Source organism: Salvelinus fontinalis, chromosome 2, assembly GCF_029448725.1.
Source record: "Salvelinus fontinalis isolate EN_2023a chromosome 2, ASM2944872v1, whole genome shotgun sequence".
Taxonomy (NCBI): Eukaryota; Metazoa; Chordata; class Actinopteri; order Salmoniformes; family Salmonidae; genus Salvelinus; species Salvelinus fontinalis.
This window is the reverse complement of record NC_074666.1, coordinates 89,803,281-89,829,137: the sequence shown is the minus strand read 5'-3', so window position 1 is coordinate 89,829,137 and position 25,857 is coordinate 89,803,281. Positions and strand designations below refer to the sequence as shown.

At 40.3% G+C, this 25,857-nt stretch overlaps 3 protein-coding genes and 1 long non-coding RNA gene across 7 annotated transcripts in view; 2 read left to right on the top strand and 2 right to left on the bottom strand.

The window, feature by feature from the left end:
- Positions 1 to 25,857, bottom strand: part of LOC129831306 (zinc finger protein 239-like) — a 115,817-nt gene that overhangs the window by 33,578 nt on the left and 56,382 nt on the right. The window lies entirely within an intron of this gene.
- On the top strand, positions 1,242 to 11,873 carry LOC129831277 (zinc finger protein 664-like). Of its 2 annotated transcripts, XM_055894537.1 has the most exons (3): positions 1,242 to 1,515; positions 9,009 to 9,192; positions 9,584 to 11,873. In XM_055894537.1, the coding sequence occupies exons 1-3, from the start codon at positions 1,507 to 1,509 to the stop codon at positions 10,732 to 10,734; spliced, it is 1,344 nt and encodes a 447-aa protein (XP_055750512.1). In that variant the 5' UTR covers positions 1,242 to 1,506; the 3' UTR covers positions 10,735 to 11,873. The 2 variants fall into 2 exon arrangements, with proteins under 2 accessions (XP_055750512.1, XP_055750502.1); XM_055894527.1 differs by lacking the exon at positions 1,242 to 1,515 and having other exon boundaries at positions 8,982 to 9,192.
- Positions 8,046 to 18,425, bottom strand: LOC129831378 (uncharacterized). Its single transcript, XR_008755706.1, has 2 exons — positions 18,071 to 18,425; positions 8,046 to 9,144 (listed from the first exon to the last, which is right to left on the bottom strand). It is a non-coding gene; the product is annotated as an uncharacterized LOC129831378 (long non-coding RNA).
- Positions 16,428 to 24,519, top strand: LOC129831325 (zinc finger protein 239-like). Of its 2 annotated transcripts, none has more exons than XM_055894643.1 (3): positions 16,428 to 16,670; positions 21,585 to 21,762; positions 22,889 to 24,519. In XM_055894643.1, the coding sequence occupies exons 1-3, from the start codon at positions 16,662 to 16,664 to the stop codon at positions 23,752 to 23,754; spliced, it is 1,053 nt and encodes a 350-aa protein (XP_055750618.1). In that variant the 5' UTR covers positions 16,428 to 16,661; the 3' UTR covers positions 23,755 to 24,519. The 2 variants fall into 2 exon arrangements, with proteins under 2 accessions (XP_055750618.1, XP_055750608.1); XM_055894633.1 differs by having other exon boundaries at positions 16,430 to 16,670; positions 21,585 to 21,774.

Sequence of the window (25,857 nt, the reverse complement as noted above, 5' to 3'; positions counted from 1 at the left end):
CTGGCGGCGTAGTGTGTTACTGATGGTAGGCTTTGTTACTTTGGTCCCAGCTCTCTGCAGGTCATTCACTAGGTCCCCCCATGTGGTTCTGGGATTTTTGCTCACCGTTCTTGTGATCATTTTGACCCCACGGGGTGAGATCTTGCGTGGAGCCCCAGATAGAGGGAGATTATCAGTGGTCTTGTATGTATTCCATTTCCTAATAATTGCTCCCACAGTTGATTTCTTCAAACCAAGCTGCTTACCTATTGCAGATTCAGTCTTCCCAGCCTGGTGCAGGTCTACAATTTTGTTTCTGGTGTCCTTTGACAGCTGTTTGGTCTTGGCCAAAGTGGAGTTTGGAGTGTGACTGTTTGAGGTTGTGGACAGGTGTCTTTTATACTGATAACAAGTTCAAACAGGTGCCATTAATGCAGGTAACGAGTGGAGGACAGAGGAGCCTCTTAAAGAAGTTACAGGTCTGTGAGAGACAAATCTTGCTTGTTTGTAGGTGACCAAATACTTATTTTCCACCATAATTTGCAAATAAATTCATTAAAAATCATACAATGTGATTTTCTGGATTTTTTCCCCTCATTTTGTCTGTCATAGTTGGTGTACCTATGATGAAAATTACAGGCCTCTCATCTTTTTAAGTGTGAGAACTTGCACAATTGGTGGCTGACTAAATACTTTTTTGCCCCACTGTAAATGTGCCCATTTGGAGATCTGATAGTATTTCTGGTTGGCTTAACGCACCATCACTAATGACCTGTTGAGCTTCTCAAAGTAATGTTGTATTCTTCACCTCAAAACAGCAAGCAAACAAAGTCTGTTTTTACATCCATTGAGAATTGCAATAGTTAATCATTGTATTTGAAAAATCTTTCTAGCTCTCTCACTTTAAATAACCAGTGTGAAAAGATAAAATGTCATGCTCTGATCCAGTGGAAACGTCATAATAGGCCTACCTGATCACTTCTTATCAGTGCTTGTGTAACAGTATAACTTCAGTCCGTCCCCTCGCCCCGACCCGGGCGCGAACCAGGGACCTTCTGCACACACCAACAACAGTCACCCACGAATCATCGTTACCCATCGCTCCACAAAAGCCGCGGCCCTTGCAGAGCAAGGGGAACCTTAACACTATATATTTGAGGGAATACAAACAGTTATTTTATAGCAATAAATTACACTCCCTAAACCGCTTCAGGCAATTGAAGTGTTGATGACTATGTACGGTAGGTGGCGGCACCGCTTAAACACCACAGAAGAAGCCGAAAAGCATCAACAGGAAGTTCTTTGTTACCATCCTCTATCTAGTTTACAAACTAAAATAAATTCCACAGGATCGTTCTGATGTAAAATTTGTCTCCATTTAAATCCAGTTTTGATATTTAAAAGGAAGTTTGATTGCGCTGGTCTAGCTTTTCTTTATCTGAACGCCGTGACAAAGAGAGTAACTCTAGCGTACACATTCACATTCACTTTCATTTTTTTTTTTTTTAAGAAAGAATCGCTTCCAAGATGGATCGGGTAAGTTTGGTTGACTTATGAACAGTGTCCTTACTGTGGTGTATACAATGTCTAGGTCTCGTTTCCTTTGATCTTCCACATCTATGCGTTCCATTTGAACGTCTAGACAAAATAAATCAGGTTGGTTATTTCAGCAAAGTAGCCTACTAGCCAATCGCACACAGATTGATACAAGCAATGCGCAACCAGCAGGTCAAGTCAGAAGCGAAAATAAATAATTAAGCATAGGCTACACCAGTGATGTATATAAATCCAGGTTTGCTGATGATATGTATTGGCCATTGAGAGGCTACACCAATGATCTCACATTTGCAACATTTTTCATATTTTATAGTTCTATTCCATTATGTTGTAGTCGCGCTGAGTATGCATTGGTTGAAGCGCAATGTCAAATTAACATTTCCCTACCATCATATCTAAGCCATTATGAAGCCAATGTCGATGTAATCTCGCAAATCAACTTGACAACACTCCCCACCTCTCAGAAGCTGTCCAGCCGTTACGGAGTAACATATTCCGAACATCTAAAAGGGTCCTTAGCGATTGAGTTTTCAGAGTTTACTCCCACCTAGCTCAAATTCTATAAGTCAAATGAAAACGAGCATATAGCTACCATAAAGTGACCATTTGATTTAAATGTCGGATTGAGTCGATTTGTAAGTGCAACAGATTTGATTACTTATTGCTCTCACATGCATATTTCTGTTCATTAGGAACCAACAATGAGCTCCTTTTTGTAGCATTTGACATTTTCAGCCAAATCTCAGTTCTATCTAAACGGGTCAGCAACTGTTGTTCTGTAACAATACAGCTACTATTAGCTAATGTTAGCTTGCTTTTCCAAAGTCCAGCAGTTAGCCTCTGTAAATAGCTAACACCAGTCAGCTGAATGCTTGCTAGCTAGCTAATGAACAGGCTAAGGTAACTAGCTATATTTTTTTATATTTTATATTTATGTAAGGTCTGTTACACAACTTCAGCCATTAGTTAGCTATAGCCAGACAACAGCTGACTAACACAAGGTAGCTAACGTTAGTTCACTTCCAAACGTCAGTCTTAAATGTTTCCAAAACATAGCTAGCTAACTACATCGGTTCAACAAACCAACACCAAACGTTGGGCAAATTGTCACGTTACTAACTTGCAATGCAATTAGGCTTTTACAACACTAGCTAGCTACTCTATAGTCGACGCTACGGTAAGAGCTAGCCATAGTTCACTCAAGACCGGAGACAACTCAATCTGTAGCTGAGAAAACAAATAGACATGTAAACAGCATGTTGTGGACTGCAGTGAGCAAATGTATGCTGGCTAGCATCAGGACAAACTCACCAGTTCCAAATATCCAGAACACATTCCAGTATGCTCCTTCTCCTGTCTTCGAGGTTGTGATCCATATCTGTGCTGATCAACTCTGCCATTAGACAGGCTTGATTGTATTTACAGCTCCATCTGGACTCTCCCTCAACTTGAGACATCTGTGGCACATTGTTTTGTGCGGAAAAACTGCACATTTTTAGGGTGGCCTTATATTGACTTTAGCAGAAGGTGCAACTGTGTAATGATCATTCTGTTTAATCAGCTTCTTGATATGCCACACCTGTCAGGTGGATGCATTCTTGGCAAAGGAGAAATGCTCACTAACAGGGATGTAAACAAATTTGTGCACACAATTTGAAAGAAAAAACTTTTTGTGAGTATGGACAATTTCACTGATTCTACAAAACATGACACTTCTGTCATCATGAAGTGCTTTGAGGCTAGTTAAGGATCATATCACCTCCACCTTACCTGACACCCTAGATCCACTTCAATTTGCTTACCGCCCCAACAGATCCGCAGACGATGTAATCGCCATTACAATGCCCTATCCCATCTGGACAAATCAAATCAAAGTTTATTTGTCACGTGTGCCGAATACAACAGGTGTAGACCTTACAGTGAAATGCTTACTTACAGGCTCTAACCAATAGTGGAAAAAATATATTAGGTGAACAATAGGTAAGTAAAGAAACAAAACAACAGTAAAAAGACAGTGAAAAATAACAGTAGCGAGGCTACATACAGACACCGGTTAGTCTGGCTGATTGAGGTAGTATGTACATGTAGATACGGTTAAAGTGACTATGCATATATGATGAGAGGAATACCTATGTAAGAATGCTGTTCATTGACTATAGATCAACCTTCTACACCATAGTACCCTTCAAACTCATTAAGCTCAGGGCCCTGGGTCTGAACCCTGACCTGTGCAACGGTATCCTGGACTTCCTGACAGGCTGCCCCCAGCCTCCTCCTGTACTCCCTGTTCACCCATTACTGCGTGGCCACAAATGCCTCCACGTCAATCATCAAGTATGCAGATGACAACAACAGTAGTAGGTCTGATTACCAACAAAGACGAGACAGCCTACAGGGAGGAGGTGAGGGCCCTGGCAGAGTGGTACCAGGAAAATAACCCCTCCCTCAATAAAACAAAGGAGCTGATCGTGGACTTCAGGAGACAGCAGAGGGAGCACACCCGTATCCACATCGACGGGACCGCAGTGAAGAAGGTGAGAAGCTTCAAGTTCCTTTGTGTACACATCACTGACAATCTGAAATGGTCCACCCACACAGACAGCGTGGTGAAGAAGGCGCAACAGCGCCTCATCAACCTCAGGAGGCTGCATAGATTCTGCTTGGCCCCTAAGACCGTCACAAACTTTTACAGATGCACCATTGAGAGCATCCTGTCGGGTTGCATCACCACAAGGACATCAACCGCCCGAACCACGGCCCGTTCACCCCGCTATCATCCAGAAGGCGAGGTCAGTACAGGTGCATCAAAGCTGGGACCGAGAGACTGAAAAACAGCTTCTATCTCAAGGCCATCAGTCTGTTAAATAGCCATCCCTAGCTGTCTACCACCCTGTTACTCAACCCTGCACCTTAGATGCTGCTGCCCAATGTACATAGACATGGAATCACTGGTCACTTTAATGGTTGATAAATTAGGCATTGTTGCATGCTGTAGGCGTATAGATAAATGCACATATATTTTTTCCCAGTGTGGGCCTTGTGTTCTAAAAATATATATATTTTTTTTCATTGAAGTATTGAAAAAGATATGAGTCAGTCAAACTGTCAAAAAAATGTAAAATGCCCATCCCAAACTGAATTGCATAGCTACTTTAAAATATGCTACATTTAAAGGCAGACTCGGCTAAATGACGCCACAAGCAGCACTGGAGATATTGCAATGAGCAAGATGCAATACTTTGCTCTCACACACAGTATCTGCGCAGGCATGTGCACTGGTATGCTTCACGCTGGTCCAGCATGGTAGCCACTGGACCAAAACAGTGGAGAAGTTTACCCTTGCACGTCAAGGCTTTTGCTTATAACAGAAATCGACTCACTATGTTATTTACTTTGTGCATCTAGCCTACGTCATACCTTTAAACTCAGAATATGCTATTCTGTAATTTGAACGTTTTTCATTCCATAATGTTTCTTAATTCCTGCCTAAAGATATGTTAGACTGTGTAAAATGTAGACGCTGTGCGCGTCATTGTTGGATTATTCTAGTGTAGGCCTACCTCAAGTCCCAGCAGTGTGTTAACTTAATTTAAACTGTTAAACTCAACAAATAAATCATTTTGAAGACCCTGGTCCTTCCCCCACCTGCAGCCAACCAGCAGTGCAGCCACCAGTCCCAGGGGTCCCCTCAAGGAGGTTTAGTGACAGACAGCTGTAGGGTACTTTGCGTTATAAAATAAGCAACAACCGCTCAGACCAATTCCAGCACTTAATTAAAATCTATTATACAGTGCCTTCAGAAAGTATTCATACTCCTTTACTTATTCCACATTTTGTCACAGCCTAAATGGAGCTTTTTTCTCTCACCCATATACACACAATGCCCCATAATGAAAAAGTGAAAACATGTTTTTAGAAATGTTTGAACATGTATAGAAAATGAAATACAGAAATCTCATTTCCATAATTATTCACCCCTGAGTCAATACATATTATAAATCAACTGTGGCAGCGATTACTGCTCAAACCTGTAACAGGAATATTCACTGTCTTCTTGGTAAGAAACTCCACTGTGGATTTGGCCTAGTGGTTTAGGTTATAGTCCTGCTGAAAGGTGAATTAATCTCCCAGTGTCTGGTGGAAAGCAGACTGAACCAGGTTTTCCTCTAGGAATTTGCCGGTGCTTAGCTCCATTCTGTTTCTTTTTTGTGTTGATAAACTCCCCAGTCCGTAACGATAACAAGCATACACATAACATGATGCAGCCACCACTATGGTTGAAAATATGAAGAATGGTACTCAGTAATGCTTGGGGCATTTCCAATACAACACACATCACTTTGTTTTCAGGACATAAAGTGAATTGTTTTGCCACATTTTTTGCAGTATAACTTTAGTGCCTTGTTGCAAACATGATACATGTTTTTGAATATTTTTATTCTGTACAGGCTTCCTTTTTTCACTGTCAATTGGGTTAGTATTGTGGAGTAACTACAATGTTGATCCATCCTCAGTTTTCTGCTATCAGAGCCATTCAACTATGTAACTGTTTTAGTCACCATTGGCCTAATGGTAAAATCCCTGAGCAGTTTCCTTTCTCTCTGGCAACTGAGTTAGTAAGGACGCCTGTATATTTGTAGTGACTGGGTGTATTGATACACCATGCAAGGTGTAATTAATAACTTCACCATGATCAAAGGGATATTCGGCTGGCTGATATTCAATATATTTTTTTACCCATCTACCAATTGGTGCCCTTCTTTTCGAGGCATAAAACCTACCTGCTTTTTGTGTTTGAATTTCACTGCTCGATGGAGGGACCTTACAATTATCAGTATATGTGGAGTACAGAGATGAGGTAGTCATTCAAAAATCATGTTAAATTCTATTTTTGCACACAGAGTATGTCCATGCAACATATTGTGACTTAAGCACATTTTTACTCCTGAATTTATGTAGGCTTGCCATAACAAAGGGGTTGAATCCTTATTGACTCCAGACAGTTTCATTTTTAATTCATTTGAAAAAAAATAAATGACATGGAAAAACAACTCCACTTTGACATTATGGGGTATTGTGTGTAGGCCAGTGACAAAAAATCTCAATTGTATCAATTTTAAATTCAGGCTGTAACACAAAAAAAAATGGAAAAGTCCAGGGGTGTGAATACTTTCTAAAGACACTGTATATCAATGTTGCTATGTTTTAGTGTTAAATCATGTTTTAAAGTGATAAAGCTGCAATATGTTTGTTTTTGGGAGAATTCACATAGCAATGTCAGTTATAGATCTGTCATTCTCATTGAAAGCAAGTCTAAGAATCAGTAAATCTGTTCTGTGTTTGTTATTTCTATGCTTCCCATTTTTATTTTGTTTTTCAGTCTTACTTTCGGTTTTGTGCACCAACTACAAACATCTGAAAATACAATATTTTGGGTTATGGAAAATATATTTCACAGCGGTTTAGATGGTACAACAAATCTCTACAGTACACTTCTTAGCAATTTTAGCAACCAGGAAATGGTGGAGCAATTTCTGCATAGGCATTTAAATAAAATTTGTAAGTGTTACATAAGGTTCTATAGTGTTGCATCATGTTTTATTGTGTTACATCATGTTTTTTGGTAGGCTAGATACCATGTTAAGGAATTCCTAATTATCTTTCCTTCCAACGTCTTCACTTGTTCACTTCACTGATGTTGAAAGGAAATGATTTGTATAAAACATATGGTGTGAACTCACACTAGCCCATGCTTCCACCAATCCAATGCCGTTAGTTGTTTTGTTTTTTCATCACTTTGTTGCATTTTTGAAGTATGTGGTACATTTTCACAGTTCTAAACACGTTTCCATAGGCCATTTACAATTAATTACATAAAAAATATTTTCCAGTAATTTGTAAACAATACATTTAACTATAATTTAATCAAATTGCTCAACTTAACTACTAAACAAATTGTATAGTGTAAGTTTAAGTACAGTTTGAGAACTATATACATTTATATTAATTTATGTTGGAAGGTAATTCCAAATAATTGATGGATATGGCTGTAAATACTACACTGTCCTTCTGCCAGTGTACTTCTATACAGTAGGACAAAGTGGGTCACTGTGCTAACAATTGAAATGATGGTATAGTGTACAATGTACTGCTGAAATACTTGAGTGTTAAATTAATTTTTTTTCCCACTCATTATCTGAATGTTGCTGATTTTAGATGAGGATGATGTTACAGTAATAAGTCACATAGAAAAGTGGATCTTGAACAATGTTGCATGGGGCAGAAATTTCACCAGGCTACACCAATACCTTTTTACTGTAGGCTTCTGCTACATGCCACAATACCCCTATATCTGATGGTTTCTTCTATGTATGTACTGTATAAGGATACTGAAACTATAAGACTGACTTTCTCAACATGCTGCAAAAGTTGGATAACGAGCAGCAGTATTTCTGGTGTTTCGGTTTTTCATCACTGGTTATTTGAACAAACCACCATTTTTTAAAATGTTGTGTTTATTTCACCTTTATTTAATCAGGTAGGCCAGTTGAGAACAAGTTCTCATTTACAACTGCAACCTGGCCAAGATCAAGCAAACCAGTGCGACAAAAACAACAGAGTTACACATGGGATAAACAAACGTACAGTCAATAACGCAATAGAAAAATCTGTACACAGTATGTGCAAATGAAGTAAGGAGGTAAGGCAATAAATAGGCCAATAGTGGCGAAGTAATTACAATTTAGCAATTTACACTGGAGTGATATGTGCAGATGAGGATGTGCAAGTAGAAATACTGGTGTGCAAAAGAGCAGAAAAAAATAGATATATGGGGATGAGGTAGTTGGTTGGATGTTCTAATTACAGATGGGCTGTGTATAGCTGCAGCAATCGGTAAGCTGCTCTGACAGCTGACGCTTAAAGTTATTGAGGGAGATGTAAGTCTCCAACTTCAGTGATTTTTGCAATTTGTTCCAGTCATTGGCAGCAGAGAACTGTAAGGAAAGGCAGCCAAAGGAGGTGTTGGCTTTGGGGATGACCAGTGAAATATACCTGCTGGAGCGCGTGCTCCAGCAGGTATGGTGCAAAGTGATTTAGCAGGTGTTACAATCTTTCACATTTTGGAAGGGGAGGAGACGGTGGAGCTCCTCTTTCCAGAAACTGTTAAGCTCTCCTAACACGTATGAACTAAATTGATCCGCTAATTTGTTCAATGCATATGAATGCTCAATCAAAGGTTCTTAACATAAGACATTGTAAAAAATATCACTTCTATTTGAAAAATTTGCCAAAGTGATTTAAAAAAAATAAATAAAAAATACTAGACATTTATGGAAAGTGGTGAACAATTACATACTTCAGGAGAAAGTAGTTATTATAAGGATGCACCCAATCAATCAGAGATTTAGACTAAAGTAATCAAATGTTTGGTCTAATGATATTCTATGTACAATTATTCCTGTGGTCACCAGGACAGAGCTAGCCCGTCCCCCTCCAACCTGCCAGAGTCCCCTGGTCACAACTCTCCTGGTAGCGCCTTACTGCTGGGTCTGAAGAGGGTGTCTGTGCTGCTGGTCGACTGCAGGAAGACACCAGGGCAGAGTGGAACTGTGAGAGAAGGACACAAGGAGGGAGATGGAGATTTGATTTCATCAAGTAAGAGCAATGGGGTGTGTGGATTAGACTACAATCTGCTTAATTGATTTATAAACAGTAAAACACTCAGTTGCTAGTTAATTGTCGATTGAATTTCGTGAACGGAGGGTGGTGTACCTAATAAACTGGCCAGTGAGTGTTGATGATAAGAGAGGCAGGTAGTCTTGGTTTAGAGCATTGGGCCACAAATTGAAAGCTTGCTGGTTTGGATCTCTGAGCCGACTAGGTGTAAAATCTGTCTGCCCTTAAGTAAGGTACTTAAGCCTAATTTCTCCTGTAAATCACTCTGGATAAGAGCATCTGCTAAATAACATTTTTTTTTTATTGTTATAGTATGTGTTTATCGATCCATATTTCCAAAACCTAGTTATTCAATGTTTTTGTTTCACAGGGGACACCACTAACTGTCGTTCTCTCAGTGGGAGGGGCTTATCATCTGGGGCGCTTCAACCACTTCATGTTGCTGACAGGACAGAGAAGAGTCTCTCCAGATCAGAACATCTCAAGAAACACCAGCAGAGACGTACAGGGAAGAAACCTCACCACTGCTACTCTGAGTGTGGGAAGAGTTTCACAAGCCAGAGTGGCTTCATTATTCACACCGCAGAGAAACCATACTGCTGCTCACATTGTGGGAAGTGTTTCGCTGCTTCTAACACCTTCAAATCTCATCTGAGAATTCATAAAGGGGAGAGGCCTTACCCCTGCCTTGATTGTGGGAAAAGATTTTCTTATTTGGGAGCCCTAAACATACACCTGCGAACACACACAGGAGAGAAGCCTTATAGCTGTGATCAGTGTGGGAAGAGCTTCAGTCAATCTGGGACCTTACATTCACACCAGCGAACACATACTGGAGAGAAACCTTATAGCTGTGATCGGTGTGGGAAGAGATTTGCTCAGTCAAGAGAGCTGACTAGACACCTGCGAACACACACAGGGGAGAAGCCTTATAGCTGTGATCAGTGTGGGAAGAGCTTTGCTCTATCAAAAGCCCTAACTATACACCAGCGTATACACACAGGAGAGAAGCCTTATAGCTGTGGTCAGTGTGGGAAAAGCTTCAATCAGTCAGGCAACCTGACAACACACAAGTTAACACACACTGGAGTGAAGCCTTATAGCTGTGGTCAGTGTGGGATGAGCTTTGCTCGAGCTTCCACCCTGAATAGACACAAGCTAACACACACTGGAGTGAAGCCTTATAGCTGTGATCAGTGTGGGAAGAGCTTTGCTCTATCAGATAAACGAACTATACACCAGAGAACACACACTGGAGAGAAGCCTTATTGCTGTTATCAGTGTGGAAAGAGCTTTGCTGTAGCTTCCACCCTGATTAGACACTATCGAAAACACACTGGAGAGAAGCCTTATAGTTGTGATCAGTGTGGGAAAAGCTTTGCTGTAGCTTCCATCCTGAATACACACCAGCGAACACACACTGGAGAGAAGCCTTATAGCTGTGATCAGTGTGGGAAGAGCTTTGCTAGAGCTTCCAACCTGATTAGACACCACCGAACACACACTGCAGAGAAACATTAGATAGATATGCAGTACAGGTAAGCCCTGTTGATAGCTGCGAACAAGCTGTGATGGGTGTGTCAAAGATCAGTGGTTGGCTAGCTAGGGGCTTCTAAAAATGTACGTTAGCTAGAAAGCCACTGACACGTTGTGTGTAACGCACATTACCTTCCTTACAGGTAAAAAGAAAAACAGCATAGGACAGCATAATGACTGACATTTCATTATTGACAAGTCCTTTGTGAGCTAGCCAGCTAGATAACGTTAACTCGCCGTTCGTGTAGTCAGACTTGCTAACTTTAGTCCAGCACTAGGGCAAGAGTAGTTAGTTAGCTAGCATGTCACCACGTAAAAAGTCTGACTACACGAATGTTGAGCTAATGTTAACTAACATAGCTAGCTAGCTAAACATTAGCTAAATATCCCTGCCCTGGTGGGCTAGCTAACATGTCACCACTTGGAAAAGTGTGATTACACAAACAGTGAGCTAACATTAACTAGTTGGTGTAATAAATACCATTTAAAATAACACAAGCATATTGCTATTACGTTGTTATAACTAACTTCTTTCAAAACAGGGTTTCTCACAAACTCATAAGCAGATACTGAGACCCACACACACCCAGAGACAGATGGCTGACACAAACCCCACACAAACACTGATTAAAACAGGAAAGGCCTTGACCAACAGGGTGCCTGTGTCTGCATTGCACGAGATACTGAGACACACACACACACCCAAGGACAGAGGGCTGAGGCAAACCTTTCATAAACACTGATAAAACAGGAACATCTACGCACACACAAAATCTCCTGTTTTAGCTGAACATTTTACAGAGACACACAGATATGTCAAAATAGGAACATCTACGCACACACCTAAACTCCTGTTTTAGCTGAACATTTCTGAAGACAAAGAACTCTACTCAGAGCCAATGGGACAGTGATACTAGCCTGAAAGGGACCTCGCCCAACTCATCAGGACCAACCAGAAGACCAGACCAGCCAGACTCAACCTACTTTATTACCTGTATAAAATACATTTGCACTATGTTTCGGGGCTCTGTCTGCAGGTTCCTTACGAGCTGAATGAACGAGTCCGTGCACGCTTGTACCAGATATCTTTACTCTGAATAAACTGCCGCTTGTCATACAATCTACCACCTGGTCCGAATCCATCCTTGACCGACTCTCTCTTCTCCAATATCTCATTATCAACATTGGCTAACTAGCTCACAAAGGACTTGTGGACTCAATGTTTTTGCAATACAAACTACAAAAACGGTTTTGTTCCAGAGTGCTTCTGTTGTACAAGATTAGTCAAATGACCTGTGAAGTCAGTTAGACACGTCAGCAGGGATGGAAATTAAGCTTTCCCAAGGCTAGTACTTTTCAGATTGGGCTAGTAGAAAAGGTGCCAAACTAGCCCAACACAGCAGTGAAATTTTGCCTTTACAAACAACGAATGCCACAGATTTAGGACCCAAATGTTACCCTGGCTAGTAGAAATTGTGGTCTGCTGGCCAGTGACCAAAATCCTTAAGTTTCATCCCTGCATGTCAGTTCCTTTCAGACGATCCCCTTACACCTGTTGGTCCGTCTCAGTGACCTTGTGACTGAGGGTTTTAACTTTCCGCTTGAGAATTAGAATCAGAAGTACAGTCATATAGCTCATTGCAAGACCTCACCTCTTCGGGCAAATAGTACTTTACACTGTCCTGATCATCTGCTCTGAACAAAAATATAAAACGCAACCATTTCAAAGATTTTACTGAGTTACAGTTTGTGTAAAGAAATCAGTCATTTAAATAAATTCATTAGGCCCTAATCTATGGATTTCACATCACTGAGAATACAGATATGCATATGTTGGTCACAGATACCTTAAAAAAAACCTAGGGGAGTGGATGAGAAAAACAGCCAGCATCTGGTGTGACCACCATTTGCCTCATGCAGCATGACACATCTCCTTTGCATAGAGTTGATCAGGCTGTTCGTTGTGGCCTGTGGAATGTTGTCCCACTTAGGGCTGTGCTGTGTTGTCAGTCGGTTATTGTTATGCAGACTGCCAGTCTCACAGTTATTGACCATTAACATGAGCATGTTTAGCATCTCCAGGCCTCCACACTTACAAGCTGCTCATTCACACCTTTGAAACATCAACTTTTTTTTTTTGTCTAAAATCTATTTAATATACACCATCACAAAAAGTCCATGATTTATTTTAGTCAGGACTAACAAAACATTCTGATATGAAGAAAATGTATTTCAGAAGAACAGAATATGAGTTGGCCTGCTGTATATTATCTGGTTATGCTCCATGCCATAGTTTATTTAACCCTTATTTTACCAGGTAAGTTGACTGAGAACATATTCTCATTTACAGCAACGATCCGTTTAACGTCCAATCCGAAAGACAGCACCCTACACAGGGTAATGTCCCCAATCACTGCCCTGGGGCATTGGGATATTTTCTTTAACCAGAGGAAAGAGTTCATCCTAACTGGCCTTCCAACACCACTTCCAGCAGCATCTGGTCTCCCGTCCAGGACCAATCCTGCTTAGCTTCAGAAGCCAGCCAGCAGTGGGATGCAGGCTGGTATGCTTCCTGCAAAGGCTGTAGGCTTGTTCATTTAGCAGACAAAATATGCTTATAAGGCCCATGTTGATATTTTATATTAAATTATTTTCATAGTAAGAAGAATATAATTGATCTTAGCTGAATAAAATAGGATATTTTTCCCATTCCGGAGCGAATATGAATTGGCTTTGTTGAATGTAAAAGTGATCATTTGAAACCGGTCCTATACACTAGTTTTAGAGTTATTTGGCAACTTTAGTTGTAAATGATAAACCTTATGTTATGATTTCAAAGACATTCTATATGGGCTGCATGATGCGATTACAGCCTATTGATGATTTTGGGAAATTACAAAAAAAGCAGCTTGTGCTCAGGCTGCACAGCTGTTCTCACATCAAGTGATCAGATTTTCACCCATCAGACTATTCTCAATTTAATCTTGTCTTTACTAATGTGTCAAATGTGTTCTGATTTAGAATGGTCCATTATCAAATGAACAGGGGCAGGGGAAAAAGACATCCTTATGCACTTGAATAGCAAATGGTAGCAGCACACCGACCGGGTAGGCTACTTTTATTTTTGCAGAGCATGTGCTTAATATGAGCAGCTGAGAAATAACTATAAAAACACATTTCACTCCACGCATCAACCACTGTTTGAGGAGCATGTGCTCTCTGCGCAACAGGTGATATTCCCCCCAAACTCTGTATGCCATGGTCTCTCCAAACCTGTTCCTGCAGCTACCCTGTGCTTATTTTGGGAAACCAAGTGAAATCTGTTGGGGAACATCAAGAAGGAAGAAGGCTCTCAGGAAAGGAATAAAGGAGAGAGAGGAGGAGATGGAAACATGGGGCTGAGATATTCTGTATAGCTACAGGGAATGTGTCATCCTATTAAATATGAATAGAAAAAAGTCCCTACTAGGCTATTTAAAACAAATTCACTATAATTGTAGGCTAACCGCCCTGCACTATCAACACTATCAATGAACCAACCGCATTGCCTAAGTCTATAAGTTTTCTCACAGATGTTGGAATGTAGCTTAAGGTAATCCGTTCATCTAGTATGCATAATAATACAATCCACATGTAACGGATGTGAAATGGCTAGCTAGTTAGCGGGTACGCGCTAGTAGCATTTCAATCAGTTACGTCACTTGCTCTGAGACTTTAAGTAGGGTTGCCCCTTGCTCTGCAAGGGCCGTGGCTTTTGTGGAGCGATGGGTAACGCTGCTTCGTGGGTGACTGTTGTCGATGTGTGCAGAGGGTCCCTGGTTCGCGCCCGTGTCGGGGCGAGGGGACGGTTTAAAGTTAAACTGTTACATTGATGCTGTTGACCCGGATCACTGGTTGCTGCGGAAAAGGAGGAGGTTGAAAGGGGGGTGAGTGTAACGGATGTGAAATGGCTCGCTAGTTAGCGGGTATGCGCTAGTAGCATTTCAATCAGTTACGTCACTTGCTCTGAGACTTTAAGTAGGGTTGCCCCTTGCTCTGCAAGGGCCGTGGCTTTTGTGGAGCGATGGGTAACGCTGCTTCGTGGGTGACTGTTGTCGATGTGTGCAGAGGGTCCCTGGTTCGCGCCCGTGTCGGGGCGAGGGGACGGTTTAAAGTTATACTGTTACACACACTCAAACACAAGAGATCTTAAATGGTTTTTTTTACATGTATTTGTATGTTTTTCTGCTGTGCGTAATATGTGGTAGGCTAAGTATTGTATTACGGCACAATCATAATTTTTATTCAGTTTTTGGGGGGGGGGGTTCGGCATTTATGGTTATGCATTTAGATGTTTTGAAATAATCATCACCTTAAAGGCTGTCCATTTTGGTGTGTTAGGCGTTGAAACAACATGCTGTTGAATTTGTTTCTTCAAAATGTATTTTCACAGTGAAGTGAGTTTTAAAAGCATGATACTGTTTTGACGAGAAGTGTTTGACATCAAATGCAATTGAAAATCACATAGTGGCAGGTCCTACAGGCTCTAGTTTTTTCACACCTGGACTACTGTTTAGTATGGACCTCGGAAAATTTAAATTGTCTCAGAACAGGGCAGCATGGCTAGCCCTTAGATGTACACGGAGAGCTAACATTAATATGCATGTCAATCTCTCATGGCTCAAAGTGGAGGAGAGATTGACTTCATCACTACTTGTTTTGTAAGAAGTGTTGACAAGCTGAATGTACCGAGCTGTCTGTTTAAACTACTAGCACACAGCTCGGACACCCATGCATACCCCACTACACATGCCACCAAAGGTCTCTTCACAGTCCCCAAGTCCAGAACAGACAATGGGAGTGGCACAGTACTACATAGAGCCATGACTACATGGAACTCTATTCCACATCAGGTAACTGATGCAGCAGTAGAATCAGATTTAAAAAACAGATACAAATAAACCTTATGGAACAGCAGGGACTGTGAAGAGACACACACAGGCACAGACGCACTCTACACACACGTACACATTGATTTTGCATTGTAGATATGTGATAGTAGAGAAGTGGCCTGAGGGAACACACTTTTAATGTGTTGTGAAAAGTGGTATGAATTGTCATGTAATATTTTTAAAATGTATTTAACTCCCTTAATGTTGCTTTACCCCAGGAAGAGTAGCTGCTGCCTTGGCAGGAACTCATGGGGATCCATAATAAATAAACCATGGAATGCCATCTAGCCATGAGCTCGTTTGAAAGACAATAACAAGAAATTTCTCTAATCTCATATTCAGCCTGCCACCTTCCAGGAAACCACAGCCAGTCAGAGGCTGCAAGCTATTTTAGTTGTTTATATAAATACCTTAGGATTTGTGATTTTTATTGTATTTGACAATTTTTAAAACAATACAACCACACGTGGACAAAATGCATTTACAATCATTGACAACGTGATGCATCTAATAATTTACAGTTTAAATAGATTAATTACATAGTGATTATACCATAAATCGTCTACAGTTGTCATTAATTTAACATACTATATATGAGGGAATACAAACAGTTATTTTCTAGCAATAAATTATACTCCCTAAACCGCCTCACCCACTTGAAGAAAAGTGTTGATGACTATGTGCAGTAGGTGGCGGCACCTCTTAAACACCACAGAAGAAGCTGAAAAGCATCAACAGGAAGTTTTGTTACCGCCTATCGAGTTTTCAAACCAAATAAAATTCCACAGAATCTTTCTGATGTAAAATTAGTCTCAATGAGACGTTTGTTTGTCACAATTTAAATCCAGTTTTTATATTAAAAAGGACGGTTGATTGCGCTGGTCTAGCTTTTCTTTATCTGAACGCCGTGACAAAGAAAGTAACTCAAGCGTACACATTTACTTTCATGTTTTTTTATTTGAAGAAAGAATCGCTTCCAAGATGGATCGGGTAAGTTTGGTTGACTTATAAACAGTGTCCTTACTGTGGTGTATACAATGTCTAGGTCTCGTTTCCTTTGATCTTCCACATCTATGCGCTCCATTTGAACAGCTAGACAAAATAAACCAGGTTGGTTATTTCAGCAAAGTAGCCTACTAGCCAATCGCACACATATTGATGATACAAGCAATGGTTAGCAGGTTAAGTCAGAAGCGGGGATAAATAATTAAGCATAGGCTACACCATTGATGTCTAAATAAACCCTGGGTTGCTGATGCTATGCATTGGCCATTGAGAGGCTACACCAATGATGCATGCTACATCTCACGTTTGCAAAAAATTTCATATTTTTGAGTTCTATTCCATTATGTTGTAGTCGCGCTGAGTATGCATTGGTTGAACATTGGCTAATATGCATGCTCAATGATACATTTAAAATCTCCCTACCATCGTATCTAAGCCATTATGACACCAATGTCGATTAAATCTCGCAAATGAACTTGATTGGAGACACAACACACTCCCCACCTCATCGTGATCTGTCCAGCCGTTACGGAGTACCATATACCGGATTTCTAAAAGGGTCTTTAGCAATTGAGTTTTCAGAGTATTTTCTGCGCCCACATGTCTCAAGTCTAGAAGTCAGATTAAAACAAGCATATAGCTACCATAAAGTGACCATGTCATTTAAAAAATGTCGGATTGACTAAATTTGTAGGTGCAACAGATTTTATTACATTTGATAAATTATCGCTCTCACAAGCATAATTCTGTCCATTAGGAACCAACAATGAGCTCCTTTTTTGTAGCATTTGACAATGCTAACATATTTCAGCCGAATTTCAGAGTTCTATCTGAACGAGTCAGAAACTCTGTTGCTCTGCAACAACACAGCTGCTATTAGCTAATGTTAGCTTGCTTGTCCAAAGTCCAACAGCTAGCCTCTGTAAATAGCTAACAGCTGAAAGCTAGTTAGCTAGCTAATGAACAGGCAAAGAAATGTAACTAGCTATATTTGTTTACGGAAGATTTGTTAAACAAATAACTTCAGCCATTAGCTTGCTAGAGTCATACAACAACAGCTGACCTGAACACAGAAGGTATCTAACGATAGCTAATTCACTTCCAAATGCCAGCCCTAAATATTTTCACAAAACATAGATGGCTAACTACATAATTTCAAAACCAACAACAAACTTTGTGGAAATTGTCACGATACTACCTTGCAATGCAATTTGGCTTTTACAACACTAACTAGCTATAGTCGACGCTACGGTAAAATCTTGCCATATTTCACTGTCAGACAGGACACAACTCAAACTGTAGCTGAGAAAACAATACAAATGTAAACAGCATGTTGTCCACTGCAGTGAGCAGATGCTTGCTTGCTAACATCAGGACAAACTCACCAGTTCTGAACATCCAGAATAGATTCCAGTATGCTCCTTCTCTTGTCTTCCTGACATTTTAAGCCACCTCTGTGTAGATCAACAGTGCCAAACGAACAACTTCCATTTGACCGGCTTGATTGTTTTTACAACTCTGATCTGGATGGTGGACTAGCCCATGTGTTGGATATTTGCACTGCGGTTCTAGTGGTGAGGCGCTAATGAGGGCAAGAAAATATGTTATGAAATATTTGTTTTTCTTCTGAATGACAGGTATTGCTCGAAAGGTTTAAGGAAATACAGGCAGGCTCCACATTACTAAATCAAATCAAATGTGTTTATATAGCCCTTCTTACATCAGTTGATATCTCAACGTGCTGTACAGAAACCCAGCCTAAAACCCCAAACAGCAAGCAATGCAGGTGTAGAAGCACGGTGGCTAGGACAAACTCCCTAGAAAGGCCAAAACCTAGGAAAAAACCTAGAGGAACCAGGCTATGAGGGGTGGCCAGTCCTCTTCTGACTGTGCCGGGTGAAGATTATAACAGAACATGGCCAAGATGTTCAAATGTTCATAAATGACCAGCATGGTCACATAATAATAATCACAGTAGTTGTCGAGGGTGCAGCAAGTCAGCACCTCAGGAGTAAATGTCAGTTGGCCCAAGAAACTACAAGAAAAAAAACTCCCGGTCAATTAATCATGATGGTCTTGCAAGTGTAAAAGCAAAGCTTGCTTTCATATACACTGAACAGAAATATAAATGCAACATGTAAAGTGTTGGTCCCATGTTTCATGAGCTGAAACAAAAGATCCCCAAAATTTTCCATATGCACAAAAAGCTTATTTCTCTATTTTTTTGCAGAAATTATTTTACATCTTGGTTAGTGAGCATTTCTCCTTTACAAGATAATCCATCCACTTGACAGGTGTGGCATATCAAGAAGTTGATATAAAAAGGCCACTCTAAAATGTGCGGTTTTGTCACACAAAACAATGCCACAGATGTCTCCTAGTTTTGAGTGAGCGTGCAATTGGCATGCTGACTGCAAGAATGTCCACCAGCGCTGTTGGCAGAAAATTGACTGTTCATTTCTACCATATGCCGCCTCCAACGTTGTTTTGGAGAATTTGGCAGTACGTCCAACCAGGCCTGACAATCGCAGACCATGTGTATTGTGCGGGCGAGCGGTGTGCTGATGTCAACATTGTGAATAGAGTGCCCCATGGTGGCAGTGAGGTTATGGTATGGGCAGACATAAGCTACGGACAACAAACACCATTGCATTTTATCAATTGTCAACTTGAATGCACAAAAACACAACGATGAGATCTTGAGGCTCATTGTGAAGACAATTGTTTTTTTTAAGGTAGCTGTAACCACCAGATGCATATCTGTATTCTCAGTCATGTGAAATCCATAGATTAGGGCCTAATGAAGTTATTTCAATTGACTGATTATATGATTACATCAAATGTACTAAAATCTTTGAAATGGTTGCGTTTTATGTATTTGTTCAGTATCATTTTTTCAAACATTGGAGAAGTTTAGCCTTGTGCTTCAACGTTCTTGGTTATTGCGGAAATTGACCCACCATGCTGTTTACTTTGTACATGGCTTTGTACACGTAATATCTCTGAGTCTACCTTTCAAACTTAGAATATGCTATCCTGTTCTTTTGAATCTTTTTATTTTCTTAATTCCTGCCTAAAGATATGGTTGACTGTTTGAAATGTAGACAACATGCATCATTGTTGGATTCTTCTAGTGTAGGCCTACCTCAAGTCCCGGCAGTGTGTTAACTTATTTCAACTATTAAACTTAATAAATAACTTACTAAATAAATACCCTGGTCCTTCCCCCACCAGCAGTGTAGCCACCAGTCCCAGGGGTCCCCTCAAGGAGGTATAGTGACAGACAGCTGTAGGGTACATTGCTTTATAAAATAAGCAACAACCACCAAGACCAATTCCGGGATTTAATTCAATTAAATCACTTTTTCCATGTTTTATAGTGTAACATAATAATTAGTGTTAAATAAGTCTTCATCACATGTTTTATAGTGTAACATAATAATTAGTGTTAAATAAGTCTTCATCACATGTTTTATAGTGTAACATAATAAGTGTTAAATAAGTCTTTATCACATGTTTTATAGTGTTACATAATATTTTATATGTAACATTAGAAATATTTTATAGTGTTAAATAATGGTTTCTTTGTATCTGCAGGAACTGGGGCATTACTATGTGGCCCTCACGCTAGCTCTGCTTCTGCCAAGATAATGTTAATGAATCCCTAGTTATCTTTCTGTCCTCCCTAAGTGTGCACTTGTTCACTTTCCTTCACTGATTTTAAGGGAAATGACTGGTATAAAACATATGGTGGAGACTCCCCCTAGCCCAAGATTCTACCAATTGTCTTTGGTGCAATTTTCACAAGTATGTAGTACATTTTCACAACTCTAAGCACAAAAATCTGTTTCAAAACTCTTAGGCCATTTTCAATTGATTACTTTTGAAAATATTTTCCTGTCATTTGTTAAGACATTTAACAATAATTTAATCAAACTGCTAAAATCTGAGCTACGAAACCAAAATGATATAGTGTCTAGTTTACTTTCAGTTAAAAATATATAAAAAAAAACATGATAAATTATGTAGTGTACAATGCACTGCACTGCTGAAATACTTGGGTGGTAAATTAGTTTAATCTACTCATTATCTGAATGTTGTTGATACACTGTAAGCTGATGATTTTAGATGAGGATGCTGTTACAGTAACAAGTCACATAGAAAAGTGGATCTTGAGCAATGTTGCATGGAGCAGAAATTTCACCAGGCTACACCAATACCTTTTTACTGTAGGTTTCTACTACATGCCACAATACCCCTATATCTGATGGTTTCTTCTATGTATGTACTGTATAAGAATACTGAAACTATAAGACTGACATTTTTCTCAACATGCTCCAAGTGGGATAACGAACAGCAGTAGTTCTAGTGTTTAGGTTTTTCATCACAGGTTATTTGAACAAATCATGATATAGCAGGTGTTACCATCTTTCACACGTTGGAAGGGGAGGTGGGTGGCATTCGGCCTGTATCTTGAGAGACGGGGAGCTTCTCATTCCGGTCCTGCTCCTCGTTCTAGCATCTCCTAATCTCTCCTAACATGAATGTGCCCAGAATTTAACCGAGCGGCTGACCAATTACGTGAGACTTTAGTTCTGGGTTAACCAAGACTAACTCAGGGGTGAAAGATGTGTTCAACTCAAATGAATGTTCAATCAAGGTTCTTAACATAAAATGGGGCATTACAAGTGTTATCAGTTTTGGCATTTGTACTAAGAGTAAAAAAATATATAAACCACTTCCATTTGAAAAAATCTGCACATTTTGTGGAAAGTAGTGAACAATTACACACTAAAAGAGAAAGGAGATATAAGGATGCACCAATCAGAGATTTAGACTAAAGTAATCAAATGTTTGGTCTAATTATATTCTGTGTACAATACTTCCTGTGGTCACCAGGACAGTGCTAGCCCGTCCCCCTCCAGCCTGCCGGAGTCCCCTGGTCGCAACTCTCCTGATATCGCCTTACTGCTGGGTCTGAAAAGCCTGGCTGTGAGGCTGGTCGACTGCAGGAAAACACCAGGGCAGAGTGGAACTGTGAGAGGGGGGCACGAGGAGGAAGACTTGATTTCATCAAGTTTGAACAATGGTGTATGTGGATTAGACTGCAATATGCTTCTGCAACTTCTGTTAATTGATTGATAAACAATATATACTCAGTTTATTAGGTACACCTATCTAGTACCGGATCGGACCCCCCCCCCTTTGCCTCCAGAACATTCTGAATTATTTGGGGTGTAGATTCTACAAGGCGTCAAATGTTCCCCCGGTGATGTTGGTCCATGCTCATGCAATGGAATCACACAGTTGCTGCAGATTGGACGGTGGCACATTCATGCTGCCAACAGCCCGTTCCATCTCATCCCAAAGATACTCTATTGGGTTTAGTCAGCAACAATGTTCAGATACACTGTAGCGTTAAATTGTTGCTGAATTGGTATCAAGGGACCTAACGTGTGCCAGGAAAAACATTCCCCACACCAGTACACCATCACCAACAGCATGACGCAACAGCAACTGGGATTTGTCGGACCAGGTAATGCTTTTCCACTCCTTAATTGTCCAGTGTTGGTGATTGCGTTCTTACTGGAGCAGCTTCTTGTATGTTTTTAGCTGAAAGGAGTGGAACAGTGTAGTCGTCTGCTGCAATAGCTCATCAGTGACGAGGATTGACCAGTTGTGCGTTCCAAGATGCACACCGCGGTTGTACTGCGCCATTATTTGTCTGTTTGTGGCCTGCCTGTTAGCTTGCACGATTCTTGCCATTCTCCTGCGACCTCTCTGGTCAATGAGCTGTTTTCACCCACAGGACTGCCGCTGACTGGATGTTTGCTTTTTTGATGTTTGCTTTTTTGATGCACCATTCTTAGTAAACTCTAGACACTGTCGTGCGTGAAAAGTCCAGGAGGGCGGCTGTTTCTGAGATACTGGATCCGGCTCACCTGGCACCGTCGATCATACCACACACTCAGTCGCTTAGATCACTTGTTTAACCAATTCTAATGTTCAATCGAACAGTAACTGAATGCCTGTCTGCCTGCTTTATATAGCAAGCCACAGCCGCGTGACACTGTCTGTAGTAGTGATCTATTTTCATGAACGGGGTAGTGTACCTAATAAACTGGCTATTGACTGTATATTGATGGTGATATTTTTATGGACCCATTTTTCCAAAAACTTAATTCAATGTCTTTGTTTCGCAGGGGACACCCTTAACTGTCGCTCTCTCAATGGGAGGGACTTATCTGGGGAGCCTCAACAACATGTTTGTGACAAGGTAGAGAATAGTCTCTCCCGATCAGAACACCTCAAAAAGCACAGACATACAGGGAAGAAACCTCACCATTGCTGCTCTGACTGTGGGAAGAGTTTCACTAGCAGGAGTGGTTTCATAATGCACCAACGGATTCACACCGGAGAGAAACCGTACTGCTGCTCTCAGTGTGGGAATAGTTTTGCTGCTTCTAACACCTTCAAATCTCATCTGAGAATTCATACAGGGGAGAAGCCTTACCCCTGCCTTGATTGTGGTAAAAGCTTTGCTAATTTGGGAATTCTAACCATACACCAGCGTATACACACTGGAGAGAAGCCTCATAGCTGTAATCATTGTGGGAAGAGCTTTGCTCGGTCAGGAGAGCTGACTACACACCTGGTAACACACACTGGAGAGAAGCCTTATGTCTGTCTGTGTGGGAAGAGCTTTGCTCGGTCAGCACACCTGAATAGACACCAGCGAACACACACTGGAGAGAAGCCTTATAGCTGTGATCAGTGTGGGAAGAGCTTTGCTTTATCAGAACACCTGAATAGACACCAGCGAACACACACTGGAGAGAAACCTTACAGCTGTGATCAGTGTGGGAAGAGTTTCAGTCTATCAGGGACCCTAAATACACACCAGCGAACACACACTGGAGAGAAACCTTATGTCTGTCTATGTGGAAAGAGCTTTGCTCATTTAGGGCCAATGAGAAAACACCAGAAAACACAAACGTGCTGTATTTCATCTCCCTCCCCTTCTGGCACAGGTTCCAGATCCCTAAATAAATGTTCAATAAAAATCTAGTGTACCCTAACCCTAAATAAAGGATAAATACATTTAAAAAAAACTATGAAACAGTCATATCCATCTCCCATTCTTAAACAATTGCCTTTGTCTGATCACCATGGTAACCTCTGCAGCATAATATGCAGCTCTGATCTAGGATCAGGTCTCCACTGTGTCTATGTAATATCACACATTGATCTAAATGGATAAATGTTATCATAGGAAATGTTATAGTCAACGTGTGTGTGTGTTTACGTACTCCAAAAACGAATCAATGACACATTGAATAATAATATTCATGAGGTCAAGGAAAGAACTATGTATGCTGTCTTGTAACAACCGTTAATGTAATAACTTTTAGATTTATAATGTAATGAAACCGGTAAATGTAATATCTTGTTGGTTAATATGATAAAATGTTGAATTGTTATCGTAATAACTTTTCTGTTTAATTTAATAAGTTACGTTATCAGTCAGGTAAGTAACAACTTTTTTAATGAATAACGTAATAACTTCAACCGATCATGTAATAACACCTAAACCAATGTTTAATGTGTTACTTCACCAATGTTAATGCACATACCACCCTCCACCAATTACAAACCCACACACAAACCTATGCACCTGTACTCACACACAAATACACAGCTTCATCATCAAATTGTATTGGTCGCATACACATATTTAGCAGATGTTATTGCAGATGTATAAATGCTTGTGTTCCTAGCTCCAACATTGCGGTAATATCTAACAATACACAAAAATACACACATGTAAAAGAAAGGAAGTATTGAAATGTACACACCTGCACAATCACAGACACAATGATAAAAATGTACTGAATTAATCTGGAGGCCTTATAGTCAATGAGCCAGGGGGCTCGTTCGGGGTGAAAATGTCTCATAATGATTCATTTTCTTTTCTTCTGTGTGTTATCACTCTTTCTATTCATCCTTTCATCCCATTCCGCCATAGTGGTTTTACCCTATGACAACGTCAGCATACAGTACATCAGGTTATTACTCATGTTTACCCTTTAATCATATATCATTGGAAATATTAGATTCACAGCTGTCCATCAGACACATCTTCAGAATGTTCAGATTGACAGAAAGGTGAACTTTGACCTCTCGGAAACATATCAGAATTACCTGTCATTGCTTTAAAAATAAAATTATACATTTGTGGTTCTGAAACATCATAAAAATTACCTTTAAAAAGTGACCAGGCTTCGGGCGGGGAGAACCCCAAACTGCACCCCCACCCCATCATTGGCTACCACCTCCACCCTGATCTCCACTCTTCAGAGGTCACTACATGTCTCAGGACTTTGATGTCAACGTAAGAGCGAGAGAAAAAAATTCAATGTATTTATCAAATGGACGAAACAGGATGAAAATACACATTTGGAAAAGATGAAGATCATAAAAGCAAATGAAAAAGAGTAAGGGACCAAGTATGGACCGTTGCCAGAAGAAAGTGAAGAGTAAAGAATATTTTGACTGACTCCAATATTACGTTAATGCTAAAGACCCATAATTGTATCAATGAATCTAGCCACGGTAGCGAGCCTTGAGTCACCACTCAGAATACTATACGATGCAAGTGTCTAGGTTTACCGTTATGCATTCATTAAAAGACTAAGTGACAAGCTAATATCTTGCAATCAATGACCTACTGGTGTGGGTAAGAATCTCTGGATTAACTATCTAATGTTAGCTAAATGTAGTAATAAATAAAATGGCTACATTTCTTTAAATAGACAATTCTGTGACCTGTCATGGGCAAATTTAAAAATTACACAATACCTGTTAGCAAAGGTGTCAGCTGGAGATGACATGCAGGAGCTTTTAAGGGTTTGTAGCGTTGCATGATGTCTACTTTTATGCTAGTTAGCATTTGGTGGGGGGGGGGGGGGGTACTTCCTGTATAAACACAAACTCTCTTTCTTGACTACTTCCTTCCAGCAGTGTGAATCAGGGAGATTCCTAGATGTGAGATGTGTGCAGGAAGACCTGACAGAAAGGAATGTGTAGTATTGATGTAAAAAGTTGTGTGTGTGTAAACTGTAGGGGTACACATGGTGCTGGAGATCAGATGTGTCCAGTGAGAGAAAGACAG